The sequence below is a fragment of the Molothrus aeneus genome, chromosome 24 (genome assembly GCF_037042795.1).
Source record: "Molothrus aeneus isolate 106 chromosome 24, BPBGC_Maene_1.0, whole genome shotgun sequence".
Classification (NCBI taxonomy): Eukaryota; Metazoa; Chordata; class Aves; order Passeriformes; family Icteridae; genus Molothrus; species Molothrus aeneus.
Genome location: NC_089669.1, coordinates 3,194,777 through 3,215,065, shown reverse-complemented (window position 1 = coordinate 3,215,065; position 20,289 = coordinate 3,194,777). Strand labels below are relative to the sequence as shown.

At 48.9% G+C, this 20,289-nt stretch overlaps 1 protein-coding gene across 3 annotated transcripts; it reads left to right on the top strand.

Moving 5' to 3' along the window:
• The first annotated feature begins 305 nt into the window (after positions 1-305).
• RBBP5 (RB binding protein 5, histone lysine methyltransferase complex subunit) lies at positions 306-19,140 on the top strand. Of its 3 annotated transcripts, none has more exons than XM_066565252.1 (14): positions 306-370; positions 979-1,004; positions 1,713-1,885; positions 2,867-3,007; positions 4,045-4,207; positions 5,247-5,356; positions 5,494-5,613; positions 7,456-7,609; positions 7,739-7,810; positions 9,020-9,137; positions 9,874-9,937; positions 10,961-11,190; positions 12,146-12,340; positions 17,049-19,140. In XM_066565252.1, exons 1-14 carry the CDS (start codon positions 352-354, stop codon positions 17,075-17,077), a joined length of 1,614 nt encoding a protein of 537 aa, XP_066421349.1. In that variant the 5' UTR covers positions 306-351; the 3' UTR covers positions 17,078-19,140. The 3 variants fall into 3 exon arrangements, with proteins under 3 accessions (XP_066421349.1, XP_066421348.1, XP_066421347.1); XM_066565251.1 differs by having other exon boundaries at positions 9,868-9,937; positions 17,052-19,140; XM_066565250.1 differs by having other exon boundaries at positions 9,868-9,937.
• The last annotated feature ends 1,149 nt before the right edge of the window (positions 19,141-20,289 follow it).

Genomic DNA, 20,289 nt, shown 5'->3' with positions numbered 1-20,289 from the left:
ATTTAATTATTGGTGCTACTTTATTACCGCTCCCCCTTCCCGGAACCTTCCTGCGCGGCCGCGGGGCCCACTCGGCCTCTTCCGCGCGCCGCGCCGGGGCTGCCCGCAGCGCTGCCTGATCGCCGCCGCCAATTCCCGGCGCCACCGCCGCACTGGGAGCGAGCGGCGCCGCTCCCCGAGCCCGCCGGGAGGGGCGGGCGGAGCCGGCCCGGGAGGCGCCGGGAGCCGCGGCGGGAGCGGGGGAAAGGAGCGGCGGTTGGTCAGGCGAACGGCGAGGCGCGGAGCCGGGCAGGCCCCCGCGGGGTCCTTCGGCGACGGAGCGGAGGGAGCGGGAGCGGCGGCGGCGGCGCGATGAACCTGGAGCTGCTCGGTGCGGGAACCGGAGCGGGAACGGGGAGAGGGAGCGGGAACGGGGAGCGGGGCATGGGAGAGGGAATGGGAACGGGGAGCGGGAGAGGGAGCGGGAACCGGAGCGGGAGGGGCAACGGGGAATGGGAACGGGAGAGGGGACGGGAACGGGACTGGGAAGGGAGAAAGGGGAGCTGGAGAGGGAACCGGAGCGGGAATGGGAATGGGAGGGGGGCGGGAACAGGAATAGGAATGGGAACAGGAAGGGGAATGGGAATGGGAACGGGAGCGGGAACGGGGAATGGGAACCGGAGTGGGAATGGGAGCGGGAAAGAGAACGGGAACCAGAGCGGGGCGTTGCGGGAATGGCAGCGGGGAGCGGCGGCGGTGGGACGGCGGCACCACGAAGCTGGAGCTGCTCGGTGCGAATGGGAACGGGAGCGGGGGAGGCGCGGCTGGGAATGGGAATGGGAATGGGAATGAGGAGGGAGCGGGGCTGGGCTGGAGCCGGGAGCGGCGGCACCGGGAATATGGGGGGTGGCGGTGGCGGTACCGGAGCGGGGCGGGGGAGCCGGGCAGGCTCGGCGGGGCCGCCTCTCGCTCAGCCGCCGCTTTCCCGTTCCTCCGCAGAGTCCTTCGGCCAGAACTACCCCGAGGTAACGGCGCTGCCCTCGAGCATCCCCCGGTGGGGGCGGCCTGAGCCGGGTCTAAGTGGGACTGAGCGGGGCTGACTGAGTCTGAGCGGGGCTGAGCGGGTCTGGCTGGTTCTGGTTGGGTCGGACTGGGTCTGAGTGGTTCTGGCCAGGACTGAGCGGATCCAGCTGGGTCTGAGTGGGCTGGACTGGTCTGGCTCAGACAGGCTGGGTCTGAGTGGGTCTGGCTGAGTCTGAGCTTGTCTGGCTGGTTCTGAGTGGGTCTGGCTGGGTCTCACTGGGTGTCACCATGTCTGATGGGTCCTGGCTGGGCACTGTCCCCACACTGCCTGCGCTGTCTCCCGCACTGTCCCCACACTGTCCACGCTGTCCCTGCACTGTCTCCTCTGTCCCCGCTGTCCCTGCACTGTCCTATGCTGTCCCCACGCTGTCACCGCACTGTCCTTGACTATCCTTGCACTGTCCCCACCCTGTCCCCATGCTGTCCCCACACTGTCCCCAGTGCTGTCCCCACACTGTCCCCAGTGCTGTCCCCACACTGTCCCATGCTGTCCCCATGCTCTCCCCACCCTGTCCTCGCACTGTCCCCACACTGCCTGCGCTGTCCCCACACAGTCCCTGCGCTGTCCCCATGCTGTCCCACACTCTCCCATGCTGTCCTCGCTCTGTCCCCATGCTGTCCCCCACCCTGTCCCCGTGCTGTCCCCGCAGGAGGCCGATGGCACGCTGGACTGTATCAGCATGGCTCTGACGTGCACCTTCAACCGCTGGGGCACGCTGCTGGCCGTGGGCTGCAACGACGGCCGCATCGTCATCTGGGACTTCCTGACCCGCGGCATCGCCAAGATCATCAGCGCCCACATCCACCCCGTCTGCTCCCTCTGGTGAGCAGAGATGGGGATCCCACCAATCCTAGAATCCACCAATCCCAGAATCCCACCAATCCCACATCCCAGCAATCCCACATCCACCCCGTCTGCTCCCTGTGGTGAGCAAAGCCCGGGAACTGCAGGAATCCCTTGGGAACTGCAGGAATCCCCAGGGAGTTCCCATGCAATCCCCATGGAATCTCCATGGAATCCCTCAGGAAGTGCAGGAATCCCCATGGAATCCCCAGGGAATCCATCTGGAATCCCTCTAAAGTCCCCATGGAGTACCCCTGGAATCCCTTGGGAATCCACAGGGGGTCCCCATGGAGTCCCCAGATCCTTTTCCCCCTGGCTGCATTTGACCCCTTTAAGGAACGATTTTAATGAGAATTCCCTGAGCTCCTTTCCCCCTGCTCTTTAAGGAATAACTTTAATGGGAATTCCCTGAGCCCCTTCTTCCCTGGCTGTGTTTGATTCCTGTAAGGAGTAACTTTAATGGGAATTCCCTGGGCTCCTTTTCCCCCCTGCCCTTTAAGGAATAACTTTATTTGGAATTCCCTGAGCTCCTTTTCCCCTGGCTGTGTTCGATTCCTGTAAGGAATAACTGAGCTCCTTTTCTCCCTCACTTTAAAGGAATAACTTTATTGGGAATTCCCTGAGCACCTTTCCCCTTTGTCTGCATTTGATACCTTTAAGGAATAACTGTATTGGGAATTCCCTGAGCTCATTTCCCTCCTGGCTCTGTTGGACCCCTTTAAGGAATAACTTTTCCCTGGTCTCCTTTCTCCCCCTGCCCTTTAAGGAAATAACATTTCTGTGCATTCCCTGGGCTCCTCTCCCCCCCTGCCCTTTAAGGAATAACATTTCTGTGCATTCCCTGGGCCCCTTTCCCCCCCTGCCCTTTAAGGAATAACATTTCTGTGCATTCCCTGGGCCCCTTTCCCCCCCTGCCCTTTAAGGAATAACATTTCTGTGCGTTCCCTCCCCGTGGCGCAGCTGGAGCCGCGATGGCCACAAGCTGGTCAGCGCCTCCACCGACAACATCGTGTCCCAGTGGGATGTGCTGTCCGGGGACTGTGACCAGAGGTTCCGCTTCCCCTCGCCCATCCTCAAGGTCCAGTACCACCCCCGGGACCAGTAAGTGCCCTGGGAAGGGACTGGGATGCTCCCAGTGGGGTGGAACCCCTGATTTTGGGGTTTTCTTACAGTTTCAAAGTGGAATTGTTGGGTCTGAGGGGGTCGGGTTTTTGGGAGGGTCGGGATGGGAGGGAGCTCTTGGAAATCAGTGGAGGAATGTGACCTTGGGTTTAAAATTCCTGCACAAACTTGGAGAAGGAAAGGGAATTAAAGTAGACCTGAATTCACATAATTTTGCTAAATACTAAAGATAAGACAGCAAAAGTAGGACTATCCTGAATTCCTCGATCCAGCTCAGTGCTTTTTTTGCTGGAAATCCTTTTCCAAGATATCCCTTGATCCACTTACATTCTTTTTTCGTTTTAACCATCGAAACCCTTCCCAAGATCTGAATTCCTTGGTCCAGCTCAATGTGGTTTTTTTGCTCTAAACATGGAAATCCTTTTCCAAAATATTCCTTGATCCACCGCCATGCTTTTTTTGCTCTAACCATGGAAATCCTTTTCCAGGATCTCCTGAATTCCTCGATCCACCTCAATGTTCTTTAGCTCTAACCATGCAAACCCTTCCCAAAATCGGAATTCCTCAATCCACCTCAATGTTCTTTAGCTCTAACCATGGAAACCCTTCCCAAAATCTGAATTCCTCGATCCACCTCAATGTTCTTTAGCTCTAACCATGCAAACCCTTCCCAAAATCTGAATTCCTCGATCCACCTCAATGTTCTTTAGCTCTAACCATGCAAACCCCTCCCAAATTTGGAATTCCTCAATCCACCTCAATGTTCTTTAGCTCTAACCATGCAAACCCTTCCCAAAATCGGAATTCCTCGATCCACCTCAATGTTCTTTAGCTCTAACCATGCAAACCCTTCCCAAAATCGGAATTCCTCGATCCAGTTCAATGTTATTTAGCTCTAACCATGCAAACCCCTCCCAAATTTGGAATTCCTCGATCCAGCTCCATGTTCTTTAGCTCTACCCATGGAACCCCTTCCCAAAGGAGGCTGGAGTTCCCACCTCTCCCTGGTGTTTTAGGAACAGGGTGCTGGTGTGTCCCATGAAGTCGGCCCCGGTGATGCTGACCCTGTCTGACTCCAAGCACGTGGTGCTGCCCGTGGACGACGACTCCGACCTCAACGTGGTGGCCTCGTTCGACCGGCGCGGGGAATACATCTACACTGGCAATGCCAAGGGCAAGGTCAGCCCCTGAGGGCAGGGCCAGCCTGGGCAGCAGCAGGCAGGAATTCCCTGTGGGAAAGGGGGGGTCAGGCTTTGGAAGTGCCCGGGGGGGTTTGGGGTCTGCATCTCTGGAGGTGGCACCGAGTGCTGCGGGTGGGGATTGGGCACCTCGAGGGGTGAGGGGCACAGGGAGGGGTTTGGGGAGCAGTGAGGGGCACAGGGAGGGGTTTGGGGAGCAGGGATGGGTTTAGGGAGCAGTGAGGGGCACAGGTTTGGGTTTGGGGAGCAGTGAGGGGCACAGGGAGGGGTTTGGGGAGCAGGTGAGGGTTGCAGGGATGGGTTTGTGGAGCAGAGACAGTCACAGGTTTGGGTTTGGGAATCAGAATGGATTTGGAGAACAGGTGGGGGGCACAGGGATGGGTTTGGGGAACAGTGAGAGGCAAAGAGGGGTTTGGGGAGCAGGGATGGGTTTGTGGAACAGAGACAGTCACAGGTTTGGGAACAGGTGAGGGGCACAGGGATGGATTTGGAGAACAGGAATAGATTTGAGGAAAAGGTGAGGGGTGCAGGGATGGATTTGGGGAGCAGGAATGGGTTTGGGGAACAGGTGAAGGGCACAGGTTTGGGTTTGGGAACAAGGATGGATTTGGAGAACATGTGAGGGGCACAGGGATGAGTTTGGGGAACAGGAATAGATTTGGGGGAAAGGTGAAGGATACAGGGATGAATTTGGGGAGCAGAAAAAGGTTTGAGGAACAGATGAGGTGCACAAGGACGGCTTTAAGGAACAGGGACAGGCACAAGGATGGCTTTGGCTGTAGACAGGTGTAGAGGTGGCTGCAGGGTTTGGGGAACAGGTGAGGCATTGCTTGAGGATCCAGGAGGGGTTTTCAACCTCAGGGATTTTGGGATCTTTGTCTGACTTTGGTTTTTGACACATTTTTGGGATGTTTCCCTGGCGTTTCCATCTCAGCAGCTCCTGCAGTGTCCCCGGGTGGGCTCCCAGGGTTCTGTTTCAGGTGAAGCCACTGATTGTTCTCTGTCTGCTCAATCTTCAGATCTTGGTCTTAAAAACAGACACTCAGGATCTTGTTGCTTCCTTCAGAGTGACCACAGGGACCAGCAACACCACGGCCATTAAATCCATCGAATTCGCCCGCAAAGGGAGGTGAGCGCCCCGGGGGGGATCCCAAAACTGCAGAGAGCTCCTCAAACCCCCCCAGTTATTCCACAGGACAGGATTTGTAATTGATTGATCGATCGATTGATTGGTTTTTCATTGATTTGTCCCCTGGTTTGGTGCAGCTGTTTTCTGATCAACACGGCCGACCGGATCATCCGCGTGTACGACGGGCGGGAGATCCTGACCTGCGGCCGCGACGGCGAGCCCGAGCCCATGCAGAAACTGCAGGACCTGGTCAACAGGTGGGGACAGGGCAGGGCATGGGGACAGCCCTGGGGACAGCCTGGGGACAGGGCAGGGCATGGGGACAGCCCTGGGGACAGCCTGGGGACAGGGCAGGGCATGGGGACAGCCCTGGGGACAGGGCAGGGCATGGGGACAGGGCAGGACATGGGGACAGCCCTGGGGACAGGGCAGGGCATGGGGACAGGGCTGGGGCATGGCCACAGTGAGCCTGAGCCCATGCAGAAACTGCAGGACCTGGTCAACAGGTGGGGACAGGGCAGGGCATGGGGACAGGGCTGGGGCATGGCCTGGGGACAGGGCAGGGCATGGGGACAGGGCTGGGGACAGGGCAGGGCATGGGGACAGGGCTGGGGCATGGCCTGGGGACAGGGCAGGGCATGGGGACCGGTCTTGGGGACAGGGCAGGGGCATGGGGATAAGGGAGGGGCCTGGGGACAGGTGAGGACAGGGGCTGGGGACAGGTTAGGGGCATGGGGATGGGTTTGGGAAAGAATCTGAAAAATAGAAAAGCTAAAACCTGAAATATAAAGCTTAAATATAAATAATAAAAAATATATAAACTCAAATATGAAAGCAGCACAGCATCTGAAAAACATTAAAGTTAAAACCTAAAATTTAAAGCTTAAATATAAATAATAAAAAAAATAGAAAATGAAATATAAAAGCAGGCCAGAATCTGAAAACCATAAAAGATAAAGCCTGAGGCGTTCTCATGCCTCTTTTCCCGGGCTGCAGGACCCCCTGGAAGAAGTGCTGCTTCTCGGGGGAAGGATATAAATAATAATTTAAAAATATATAAAAGCTAAAATCTAAAATACAAAGCTTAAATATAAATAATAAAAAAAAAATATATAAACTCAAATATGAAATCAGCACAGCATCTGAAAAACATTAAAGCTAAAACCTAAAATATAAAGCTTAAATATAAATAATAAAAAAAAAACCCTAAAAATCAACAACAAAAAACCCCACAAAAAAACCACTTAAATATAAAATCAGCCCAGAATCTGAAAACCATAAAAGATAAAGCCTGAGGCGTTCTCATGCCTCTTTTCCCTGGCTGCAGGACCCCCTGGAAGAAGTGCTGCTTCTTGGGGGACGGATATAAAACTTAAATATAAATAATAATTTGAAAAATATATATAAAAGCTACAATCTAAAATACAAAGCTTAAATATAAATAATAAAAAAACATATATAAACTCAAATATGAAAGCAGCACAACATCTGAAAAACATTAAAGAAAAAATCTAAAATATAAAGCTTAAATAATAAAAAAAATAGAAAATGAAATATAAAAGCAGCCCAGAATCTGAAAACCATAAAAGATAAAGCCTGAGGCGTTCTCATGCCTCTTTTCCCGGGCTGCAGGACCCCCTGGAAGAAGTGCTGCTTCTTGGGGGACGGATATAAAACTTAAATATAAATAATAATTTGAAAAATAGATATAAAAGCTACAATCTAAAATACAAAGCTTAAATATAAATAATAAAAAAACATATATAAACTCAAATATGAAAGCAGCACAGCATCTGAAAAACATAAAAGCTAAAACCTAAAATACCTAAAAACTTAAATAAAACCTAAAAACTTAAATAAAATAACTTTTATAAAAGCTAAAATCTAAAATACAAAGCTTAAATATAAATAATAAAAAAACATATATAAACTCAAATATGAAAGCAGCACAACATCTGAAAAACATTAAAGAAAAAATCTAAAATATAAAGCTTAAATAATAAAAAAAATAGAAAATGAAATATAAAAGCAGCCCAGAATCTGAAAACCATAAAAGATAAAGCCTGAGGCGTTCTCATGCCTCTTTTCCCGGGCTGCAGGACCCCCTGGAAGAAGTGCTGCTTCTCGGGGGACGGCGAGTACATCGTGGCGGGCTCGGCGCGGCAGCACGCGCTCTACATCTGGGAGAAGAGCATCGGCAACCTGGTGAAGATCCTGCACGGCACCCGCGGCGAGCTGCTCCTGGACGTGGCAGTGAGCGACCCCCCCAGCCCCTGGAGATCCCTGGGCTTTGGCATTCCAGCTGCCACAATTCCTCGCGTTTGCTAATTAAGGTTTTGTTTTTGGTTTTGTCTCCTCGTTCTCGCTGCCCGTTGGTTGCAGTGGCACCCGGTGCGGCCGATCATCGCCTCCATCTCCAGCGGGGTGGTTTCCATCTGGGCTCAGAACCAAGTGGTGAGTGAGGGTTTGGGGTCATTCCCTTGGGAACAGGGCCTGGAATGGGCTTGTCCAGGGAAATTTTGGCTGTTCCATCCTTGGAAGTGTCCCAGGCCAGGTTGGAGCAACCTGGGGCAGGGAAAAGTGTGGGCCTGGTGATCCCGTCCAAGCCAAACCAGTCCAGGATTTAATGGGCTCAGAACCAAGTGCTGAGTGAGGGTTTGGGGTCATTCCCTTGGGAACAGGGCCTGGAATGGGCTTGTCCAGGGAAATTTTGGCTGTTCCATCCTTGGAAGTGTCCCAGGCCAGGTTGGAGCAACCTGGGGCAGGGAAAAGTGTGGAGCTGATGATCCCTTGCAACCCAAAGCATTCCCAGATTTAATGGGCTCAGAACCAAGTGCTGAGTGAGGGTTTGGGGTCATTCCCTTGGGAACAGGGCCTGGAACGGGCTTGTCCAGGGAAATTTTGGCTGCTCCATCCCTGGGATTGTCCCAGGCCAGGTTGGAGCAACCTGGGGCAGGGAAAAGTGTGGAGCTTCCAATCCAAACCAGTCCAGGATTCCCTGTGCTGTTTTGGGTGGGATTTTGGGAATAAATCCATCCCTGGGCGGGGCTGGGATGGAATTCCCCATGGAGCTGTGGCTGCTCCATCCCTGAGAGTGTCCCAGGCCAGGTTGGACAGTGAATAAAATGGATAAAATGGATAAAAAGGCTAAAATGGGACCCTTGGACAGTGGGAAGTTTCCCTGCCCATGGGATGGGATGGGATTTAAGCTCCCTTTCCACCCAAACCCACCTGGAATTCTATAATTCCATAATCCCCCCCAGGACTCAGTTTTTTGAAATCCTTGAAAAATTCCCATTCCAACACATTTTTGGGCTTTCCTGCCTCATTTTAATTTGGGATTTTGAGCTCAAAACTTCAGCTCAGCTTTGGATTCATCATTAAACTCCATCCCAGGGACATTTTCCGTGGAATTGTTCCCTCCTTTAATTCCTTTAATTCCAGGGGTGATCCAGGGGGATGTGGATTCCTCGATTTTTTAACGCTTTTATGGGTTTTCCCTGATTTTTGCTGCTTTTATGGGATTTTCCTCAATTTTTTAATGATTTTTTTCTTTCCACATCCGTATTTTAAATCCCTCCAGCATATTTAATTCCTGAAAATTCCAGGAACCCAGTGCTGTTTGTTTATATTAAAACTGCTTTTTTATGATTTTTTTTCCAGGAAAACTGGAGTGCTTTTGCCCCTGATTTCAAGGAGTTGGATGAAAATGTGGAATATGAAGAGAGGGAATCAGAATTTGACATTGAGGACGAGGATAAGAGCGAGCCAGAGCAGACAGGTGCTGCCCAAAAAATTCCCCAAAAATTCCCCAAAAAGTTCTCAAAAAATTCCCCAAAATTCCCCAAAAAGTTCTCCAAAAAATCCCAAGGAATTCCCAACCTCCTTGGGATCCTCCTTGGCCACGTGGTGGTGCCCAAAATCCAGGAGAAAAAAAATGTAAAATCCTGGAATATGAAAAATAATGGGAATAAGAATTATTCCTCATTAATGCTTCCTATAAAAGCACTTCCCATAATTTAATTAATTGGATTTTAACAATATTTTAATATTAATTATTTTTGATTTTTTTTTCTGATTTAAAAGGAAATATTTTAGGTTTGTTTTGTGCTTTAATAGGAATTATTTTAGGCTATTGTGCTTTAAAAGAAAATATTTTAGATTTCCTTTTTGTGCTTTAATAAGAAATATTTTAGATTTGTTTCCTCCTTTAATAGGAAGTATTTTAGGGGCTTTTGTGCTTTAATATGAGTTACTTTAGGTTTGGTTTGTGTTTTATTAAGAAATATTTTAGATTTGTTTTTTTGCTTTAATAGGAAATATTTAAGTTTGTTTTGAGCTTTAATATGAATTATTTTAGGCTCGTTTTGTGCCACAGTAGGAAATATTTCAGTGGGGTTTTTTAGGGTTTTTTCCTGCTGTGACAGGAAATTCTCCAGGTTATTTTTTGCTGTACCAGGAGCATTCCAGGTGTTTTTCCTGCCTTTAATTCCCGTTTTCCCTGGTCCCAGGTGCAGATGCTGCAGAGGATGAGGAGGTGGATGTGACTAGCGTGGATCCCATCGCTGCCTTCTGCAGCAGGTGCCAGCCCTGGAGTAACACCCTGACCCAGAAACTCGTTAATGGACACTAATTAACCTTCACAGAACCTTAATTCCACCACAACATTCCCTTTAAACATTCCCTTTACAAAATTCCCATTCCAAACCCCACCACCGCCATTGCAAACCCCTTTACGAAACCCAAAATTCCCATTTAAAATCCCAAAATTCCTGTTCTAAACCTCACCCTCTACATCCCAAACCCCACCATTCCGGTCCCACACCCATCCCAAACTCCACCATTCCCATCCCAAACCCCACCATTCCCATCCCAAACCCCACCATTCCCATCCCAAACCCCACCGTTCCCATCCCAACCCCACCATTCCCATCCCAAACCCCACCATTCCCGTCCCAAACCCCACCATTCCCATCCCAAACTCCCATCCCAAACCCCACCGTTCCCATCCCAAACCCCACCATTCCGGTCCCACACCCATCCCAAACCCCACCATTCCCATCCCAAACCCCACCATTCCCATCCCAAACTCCCATCCCAAACCCCACCATTCCCATCCCAAACCCCATCCCAAACCCCACCATTCCGGTCCCACACCCATCCCAAACCCCACCATTCCCATCCCAAACCCCACTGTTCCCATCCCAACCCCACCATTCCCATCCCAAACCCCACCGTTCCCATCCCAACCCCACCATTCCCATCCCAAACCCCACCGTTCCCATCCCAACCCCACCATTCCCATCCCAAACCCCACCATTCCCATCCCAAACCCCATCCCAAACCCCACCATTCCAGTCCCACGCCCATCCCAAACCCCACCATTCCCATCCCAAACCCCAAAATTCCCATCCCAAACCCCACCATTCCCATCCCAAACCCCACCATTCCCATCCCAAACCCCACCATTCCCATCCCAAACTCCCATCCCAAACCCCACCATTCCCATCCCAAACCCCACCATTCCCATCCCAAACTCCCATCCCAAACCCCACCATTCCGGTCCCACACCCGTCCCAACCGCTGTGTCCCCGCTCCCCGCAGCGATGAGGAGCTGGAGGACGCGCGGGCGCTGCTGTACCTGCCCATCGCCCCCGAGGTGGAGGACCCCGAGGAGAACCCGTACGGGCCCCCGCCCGAGGCCGTGCCCGGGGCCCTGCCCGACGACGCCCTGGGCCCCGACAAGAAACGGCCCGGCTCCTCGGACGGGCCCCAGAACCCCAAGAAAAAACCCAAAACCACCAACATCGAGCTCCAGGGAGTCCCCAATGACGGTGGGTGGGAGGGCCCGGAGGGGTTTGGGGTTTTGGGGGGGTTGGGGTCTGATCCTGAGGGGTTTGGGGTGCTGGGACGGGTCTGATCCTGAGGGGTTTGGGGTGTTGGGGTCTGATCCTGAGGGGTTTGGGGTGCTGGGACGAGTCTGATTCTCAGGGGTTTGGGGTGTTGGGATCTGATTCTCAGGGGTTTGGGGTGCTGGGACGGGTCTGATCCTGAGGGATTTGGGGTGTTGGGGTCTGATCCTGAGGGGTTTGGGGTGCTGGGACAGGTCTGATCCTGAGGGGTTTGGGGTGTTGGGATCTGATCCCAGGGGATTTGGGGGGTTGATCCTGAGGGGTTTGGGGTGTTGGGAAAGGTCTGATCCTGAGGGGTTTGGGGTGTTGGGAAGGGTCTGATCCTGAGGGGTTTGGGGTGTTGGGAGGGATCTGATCCCAAGGGTTTTATGGCATTGGGAGGCATCCAATCCCAAGGGGTTTGGGGTTTTGGGAGGGGTCTGATCCTAAGGGGTTTGGGGTGTTGGGAAGGGTCTGATCCTAAGGGGTTTGGGGTGTTGGGAGGGATCTGATCCAGGATTTCAGGGTTTTAGGGCTTTGGGTGGGATCCAATCCCAAGGGGTTTGGAGTGTTGGGAGGAATCTGATCAGGATTTCAGGGTTTTAGGATATTGAGAGGGATCTGATCCCAAGGGTTTTGGGGTGTTGGGAAGTAACAGATCCCAAGGGTTTTAGGGCATTGGGAGTGATCTGATCCCAAGGGTTTTTTTGGGGTGCTGGGAGGGATCCAATCCGGAGTGTTTAGGGACATTGGGAGGATCTGATCAGGATTTCAGGATTTTGGGCCTTTGGGAAAGACGTGATCCATGATTTCAGGGTTTTGCGGCCTTGGGAGGGATCTGATCCCAACATTTCAGGGTTTCAACTCACCCCAAATCCCCATTTCCCCCTCCACACAGAGGTGCACCCGCTGCTGGGCGTGAAGGGCGACGGTAAATCCAAGAAGAAGCAGGCGGGCAGGCCCAAAGGATCAAAAGGTAAAGACAAAGATTCTCCATTTAAACCGAAACTCTACAAAGGGGACAGAGGTTCTTTACCTCTGGAAGGAGCGGCCAAGGGTAAAGTGCAGGCGGAGCTGGGCCAGCCCCTGACAGGTAAGGACAGCGTCACCTCCCCGGTGGCCTTGCTTTGTCACCCCCTGATCCTCAGAGCTCTCTGTGGCATCCCCAGAATCCTCCCTCCCCGCTCAGCTGCTGGCAAGGGGAGGCAGAATTGGATTTTCGGGGGTGTTTTGGTGGGAGATTGGAATAAAACCGAGTTCTGCGCATGGGAAAATGGTGGGGTAGGGGTGATTTCTGTGTGCTGAACGTGGAGGGGTTTGTGGTGTTGAGGTGGCCCTAAATTCAAATTATTTGAATTGGTTTAATTGCTTTAATTGCTTTAATTCCTTCCCTCACCTCCGGCAGAAATCGGGAAATATTTTGGTTGATTTTGGGGGAAAATGAAGGATTCTGCACTTTTGTGGGTGCCGAGATGTTCCTAAATTAAAACTCATTCAATTCCTTCAATTCCTTTCTTCTGCTCCTGCAAAAATCAGGAAATATTTTGGGGGAAAAAACAAAGGATTCTGCACTTTTGTTGGTGCCGAGATGTTCCTAAATTAAAACTCATTCAATTCCTTCAATTCCTTTCTTCTGCTCCTGCAAAAATCAGGAAATATTTTGGGGAAAAAACAAAGGATTCTGCAGTTCTGTGGTGCTGAGATGTTCCTAAATTAAAGTTTTTTGGATTGCTTTAATTCCTTCCATCTGCTCCTACAGAAATCGGGAAATATTTTGGTTGATTTTGGGGGAAAATGAAGGATTCTGCACTTTTGTGGGTGCTGAGATATTCCTAAATTAAAATTCATTTAATTCCTTCAATTTCTTCCCTCAGCTCCTGTAGAAATCAGGAAATATTTTGGTTGATTTTGGGGGAAAATTAAAGATTCCACAGTTTTGTGGTGCTGAGCTGGTCCTAAATTCAAATTATTTTAATTGCTTTAATTCCTTCCCTCAGCACCTGCAGAAATCAGGAAATATTTTGGGGAAAAATGAAAGATTCTGCAGTTTTGTGGGTGCTGAGATGTTCATAAATTCAAATTCTTCAAAGTCCTTTAACTCCTTTTAATTCCTTCCCTCAGCTCCTGCAGAAATTATAAAATATCCAGGTTTGGGGTTGATTTTTGATGGATAGTTGGAATATTGAAGGATTCTGCAATTTTGTGGATGCTCAGAGCTGTTCCTAAATTAAAATTACTTTAATTGCTTTAATTCCTTCCGTCAGCTCTTGCAGAAATTATAAAATACCTGGATTTTAGTTGATTTTTGGGGGGAAAAAGGAGCATCAAAAATGATTTGTTGAGAAAAAAACCCCTGGGATAAAATCCAGGAGCTGCATTTCCTATTCCCAGCTGTGCTGCAGCCCTTGAATTCCAGTTTCATTCCAATTTAAACTCCAGTGGCTGCACAGCAGGAGAAATTTGGGATTTTTGCAGGAGAATTTTGCAGGAGAAATTTGGAATTTTCCTCCTTTCACAATTGCTGCAAATAGGCAAAAATTCAGATTTTCCCCCTTTTCTTTTTTTGCAATATTTTGATGCTGCCAGAACAGGACACCTCTGTTGAGACCCTGACTCTCAAACATTTCCCATTCTCCAATTTCCTCCTTTTTCTTGGGAAATTTCCTCCTTTTTCTTGGGAAATTTCCTTCTTTTTCTTGGGAAATTTTTTGGGGAAATTTCCTCCTTTTTTTTGGGAAAAGCTCCTCCAGGCCCAGCACAGAGAGCACAATTTTGGCTGCAATGATGATTTTTAAAAAGATTTTAATCCAGAACTCGACCTTGGGACGCAACCCAGCTCCAGAAATGGATTTGATGGATCAAATTCTGCCTTTCCTTGATTCCAGCAGCTGCCCCCATGGATTTTAGGAATTCAGGAATTATTTTAATTCCTTTAATTCCTTTAATTTCCAGGAGTGATTTATTCCCTTTTTTCCCTCCCCTTCCTGCTCAGCTCCTTGGTGTTGCTTGTCCTGATCTTTGTCATTTCCAGGAATGGGAATTTTTGATGGGAAAACCTTGGGAATGTTCTCTGGGAATGTTTCCACCTGGAAAAAATCCAGGATTGGAGCGTCCAGGAGCATCCTGGGGTTGGGTTTGGGTGGGATTTGTCTCTTGAGGGGGGGGGAATTTTGGGGGATTTTCCAAGATTTTCGGATATTTTCAAGGATGGCACCTGGATCCTCACAGGGCTGGCTTGGAGATGATTAATTTTATGTTAATTATTGCTTTCATCGCTTCTAATTAATATAATTAACAACAGAAATGAGAAAGGATCATGGCCTGGGAGGTGAAAATTGGGATTTCCAAGGAGAACTCCAATCCTTGGCTTCCAAACAGTGCAGCATCCTTGGATTTTCCATCTTGGAGGGGCTGCTCACAGAAAAACAGCTTTAATTTTTAATTACCATTTAATTTTCGATTAACACTTAATTTTTAATTACCATTTAATTTTTAATCAACATTTCCTTACTGGGGGGTGCTGACTGTAACTTTGTACTCAGCTGCTGTCCCTAATTCCTGCTTTTCTTTGGACTCACTGGGAAATCCCATTCCCAATCCCTCTGGAATGTTCCAGATCCAGCAGCAGAGCAGCCAAACTCCTCTCCTGCTTTTTCTGCTTTTCCCCCCCTCCTTTTCCAGCCTTGTTTGGAAGGATTTTGGTGCAGATTTGCTGTTGCTGCAGGAAACTCTGGGATTTATTTCCCTGCAGGAAACTCTGGGATTTATTTCCCTGCTTTTAGGTTGGGATGAGATTCCTGAACCAACCTGGGAATTTGTTTTCCTCAAAAATGGGTTCAGCCCCAAGTCCCACTGGATTTTCCCATCAGCTGAGAGCTGATTTTCCCAGAGCTCCCCCAAAATCTGCTTTTAGGCTTTGCTGCCTGTGGTAGCTTGGGATGAAGGGAAATAGGGAAAAATTCCTGCCTGGAATGGTGAGGAGTTCCCAGAGGAATCCTTGGAAATGTCCAAGGATTGAGGTTGGAGCATCCTGGGATGGAATGGGTTGGGATTTAAGGTCCTTTCCCACCCAAACCATGACATTTCCGTGAAAATCCACATTTTCCTGGAATTCCTGAGCTGGAGCCACACTGGGAGAGGAAAGAATCCATCCCTTGGCTCTTCCCAAACCCACAGAATTCCATGGATTCCCCTCTTCCCTTTGTTCTCAGCGTTTTGGGCCACCAGAGGTTCCAGCACATTCCAAACTCCCCTGGAATTCCCATGGAATTCGGGCCCAGGCTCCATTTCCCATCCTGGCTGCAGGGAGTGGGAATTCCCTGAATTCTGCTGCTTCCTGCAGGACCCAGCCTGGTGCTGGAGCAGCTGCTCAGGGAGAGTTTTCCCGGGAAATCTTTGGGATTTCCATGTGGGAGCTGCGTGGCTGGGACTGGGATTCCTTCTCTTCATTCATTAATTCTCTCCATTAATTCTCTTCATTAATTTTCTGCTGGCAGAAAAAAGTTAAAATCAGATTTTTTTTTGTGTGTTAAATTCAGCTTTCAGCCTAAAAACAGGACCAATTTCATCATTTTACAGTTTAGAATAAAATCCTCTGCCCTGGTTTCACCCACACCTAGGTGGGGCTTTATTTCCTTGGTTTTCCTTAGAAATTTTGGGAATTATGAATTATTTGACACCAGCTAAGTTTGGCAATAAAGAATTTCTGAGCCTTGCTGCACTCCCAGAATCTCAAATAAATCCCAGAGCTGTCACCAAGCAGCCTCTTGGTGCTCAAATTTTGGGGTTTTAGCCACAAAATCCCACCCTCTCCCATTTCCCCCCTGCATTTCCCATTTCCCCCCTGCATTTCCCATTTTCCCCCTGCATTTCCCATTTTTCCCCTACTTTTCCCTTTTTTCCCCTACATTTCCCATTTTTTTCTACATTTCCCATTTTCCCCCTGCATTTCCCATATTTTTCCCCACATTTCCCATTTTTTTTCTACATTTCCCATTTTCCCCCTTCATTTCCCATTTTCACTGCATTTCCCATTTTCCCCTACATTTCCTATTTTTTTTTTACATTTCCAATTTTCCCCCTGCATTTCCCATATTTTTCCCTGCATTTCCCATATTTTTCCCTGCATTTCCCTTTTTTTTTTCTACATTTCCCATTTTTCCCTACATTTCCCATTTTTTCTCTCCGTTTTCTCCCTACATTTCCCATTTTCCCCTATATTTCCCATTTTTTCCCTGCATTTCCCATTTTCCCCATCATTTCCCATTTTTTTTAAAATTTCCCATATTTTTCCCCGCATTTCCCGTTTTTTTTCTACATTTCCCATTTTTTTCTACATTTCCCATTTTTTTCTCTCCAGTTCCCCCTGCATTTCCCATTTTTTCTCTGCATTTCCCATTTTCCCCATCATTTCCCATTTTTTTAAATTTCCCATTTTTTTCCTACATTTCCCATTTCCCCCTACATTTCCCATTTTTTCCCTGCATTTCCCATTTTCCCCATCATTTCCCATTTTTTCAAATTTCACATTTTTTTCCTACATTTCCCATTTTTTTCCTACATTTCCCATTTCCCCCTACATTTCCCATTTTTTCTCTCCATTTCCCATTCCCCATTTTTTCTCTCCATTTCCCCCTACATTTCCCATTTTTTCTCTCCATTTCCCCCTACATTTCCCATTTTTTCTCTCCGTTTCCCCCTGCATTTCCCATTTTCCCCTGCTCCACCTGGGGCTCCCTGGGTTTTCCTGGGAGCCTCTCCATGGGGCTGCCCTCTCACTTTTCCATCTCTGCTCTCTTCAGCAGGTGGTGCAATCTCAGAGTTGCTATGAAGACTCTCCCTTCCCTCCCTGTCTCCTTTCCTCCCTTGGCTCCCCAGTGGTGGAAAATGCTGGAATTCCCAGGCAGGACTGGCACAGACTGAATTCCAAGGATTTCGGGGAGTGGTTTGGGGCAGGAGTGACTCTGCAAGAGGGAGCAGCTCCATCCTCCCGCTGCCTCTCCACGGATCAGGCTGGCACTGAGCTCCAGCCGGGAATTTTTGGGGACAAATCCCTGCCCCAAAGTGACCTGAGCCCCTTCCCTGCCACTCCAGAGCCTCTCCACCTTTTATCTCCCAAAAATCTCTCAGCATTCCTGGATGGAAGAACAGCCCAAAGTGTGAGTTTGGATTCCTCACTGTCTCCTGCCTCCTTTTCCAGCTGGGAATTCCCAACTCTCTGAGCCTGGCTGTTCCCAGGGCAGAGCTGCTGATCCCAGCCCAGATCTTCAGGAATTTCCAGTTCCTGAGGCCCCTCTGGAATCTGCCTTGGTTTTGTGTTTGTTTTTCCCGCTCTGCCAGTGGCAGAAGGAGCAGCTTTAGATAAAAAAGTCATTTTCCAATGGTTTTTTTTCCAGCCTGTGATTCCCAAAGCTCTGCTGGAGTTCCCTCCTGTCCTTTCCAATGGTTTTGTTCCTTCTCTTCCCTGGGAAATTCTCCTCCAGGAATATCCAGGCTCCTCCTTGATAAATGAAAACCAAATTTTTTTTTGTCAGAACTGAAGCAGAACTTTTCCAAAGGGTTTCTGTTTTTCCCATTTCTGGGTTAAAAACAGGATCTGGCAGCTCATTCCCAACTTTTATTCCTTCAGAAATTCCTGTAGGAATGGGAATGACTCATCCCACAGCAACATCCCGATCAAAGGAAATTTCATTCCTAAATCCCTTTTTCTCCCCCAGACTTTGGAGTTTCATTGCTCTCAGTGTTCCCCCAGGTGGAATTATTGGGATTATCAGGAGCTGTTTCGATTTCCTGGGTGTCCTGCAGGCACTAAAAGCAGGAAGGGAGTTGGAAAATGACGAATTTGCAGCCGGAACCGTGCAGGTGTGAAAATGAGGAGAGAGAAAACATTTAGAAATCAGAGGTTTTGAAATTTTTCAAAACTTGACATTTTCATTCCCAGCTTTGGGGACGCTTGGGTTCATTTGGGGAAATTCATGACCACGAGTGTAAAATTCCTTTTTTTTTTTTTTTTTGTTCTTTTTTTCTTGTGGGGTGACTCTGCTGTGCCAAACCCACCCTGGCTGCTGGGCCTGACCCCCCAAATTAAAAATGCCCAGGCCAAGGTTCTGCAGGTTGGGTTAAAGCATTGAATCCCCCCCAAACTCAGCTTCCCCTCTGTACAGTGTAAATGCCTTTGTTTATTCCCACCTTTCTTTTATTTCCTGCTTTATTCCCATCTTTATTTCCTGGTCTGCTCCCATCTTTATTTTATTTCCATCCTTATTTTATTTCTTGCTTAATTCCCATCCTTATTTTATTTCCCAGTTTATTCCCATCCTTATTTTATTTCCCAGTTTGTTTCCATCCTTATTTTCTGTCCTGGTTATTCTCATCTTTATTTTATTTCCTGATTTATTCCCATCCTTATTTTATTTCCTGCTTTGTTTTCATTTCATTTCCTGGTTATTCCCATCCTTATTTTATTTTATTTCCCACCTTATTCCCAAGTCTGTTTTATTTCTCACTTTGTTCCCATCTTTATTGTGTTTCCTGCTTTCTTCCCATCCTTATTTTATTTCCTGCTTTATTCCCATCCTTATTTTAATTTCTTTCCTGGTTATTCCCATACTTATTTTATTTTATTTCCTGATTATTCCCACCCTTATTTTATTGTATTTCCTGCTTTATTCCCATCCTTATTTTCTTTCCTGCTTTATTCCCATCCTTATTTTCTTTCCTAGTTTATTCCCATCCTTATTTTATTTCCTGGTTATTCCCATCCTTATTTTATTTTATTTCCTGATTTATTCCCACCCTTATTTTATTCCCTGGTTTTGTACAATACTGGAGCAGCTCCTGCAGTGGTGGTGGTTCTGTGTTTGTAAATAAAGAGGTACCTTCCATTTCCTAAAACCCACGGGTAAATCTTGGCTTTTCCATGGAAAAGTTGGGGGTTTCTGTCGTGCTGGAATTTGGGGATCTTTCAAACACGCCGTGTTTGGGGTTTTTAGGGTATTTTTGGTTGGTTTTAGTGAAGGGGAAGGAGTAAAGCTGGAGTAAAATCAAACCCTGAGTGCGCAGGGAATGGAATTCCCAGCCAGGGAATGTCCCAGTCCAGGCTGGACGGGGTTTGGAGCATCCTGGGATGGTGGAATGGGTGGGATTTGAGGTCCCTTCCCACCCAAAGCAGTCTGGAATTCCCAGATCCCTGAGTGCACTCGGAGCTGGGAGGGGAGGGCAGCTCCAGGGGGGTTGGGAAAATCCTCCTGGAGCTTTGGGAATTCCTCAGTTCAGTTTGAGGAGTGTGAGGAAGGGAAATAGATCTGGATGTTCTTCATGGGCAGAGGAACTCAGCAAACCCAAATCCCTGTGGGAATCCAGGGATGCCCTTCAGGAGACTCTGATTATGGGATGCCTTTTCCATAAAATTGTGGTCAGAAACTATGGAGAACATGATTCCATAGAACTGTAGGGAGTTTCTCCATCAAAAAACCCGGATTTTCCAGGGTAGAACAATTCAGCAGTGCATGATTTGTTTCCATAGAGCTGGGAGGAGTTCCTCTATCAAAAAACCCGGATTTTCCAGGGTAGAACAATTCAGCAAGTGCATGATTTTTTTGGGATGCTTGAGCACCGCATGGATCCCACCTGAATCTCCTCTCCGAGCATTTTACTGGGATGGCAGCGTGGGAACGATTCCTGTGGATCCATCAGTGGAGATCTGGGGTCGGATCCCTCAGGAGTGAGGGCTCTCGGAGCTCTCCCAACTCCTGTGGCTCCTTCCAAGGCTGGGAATTTCATCCAGAGCCTCCCCTGGAGCTTCTGGAGCCCTCAGCTCCCAGGATTTGCTGGACCTTCCCTGAGGGTTCTTCCTTGGAATGTTTGGGCCTGTTGTGCCCTGGCTGTGACATCAGAGCTGCTCTCATGGGAACGGCTCCAGGGCCTGGTGTGGACACGGAGTGACCGGAGCCCACCAGGCTCAGACCACCCTGGATTCCCATGGATCAGCCCCAGTAGAGGTTGGAATGCTGGGGTTGGATTTGGGGAGTGCTCCAGACTGGG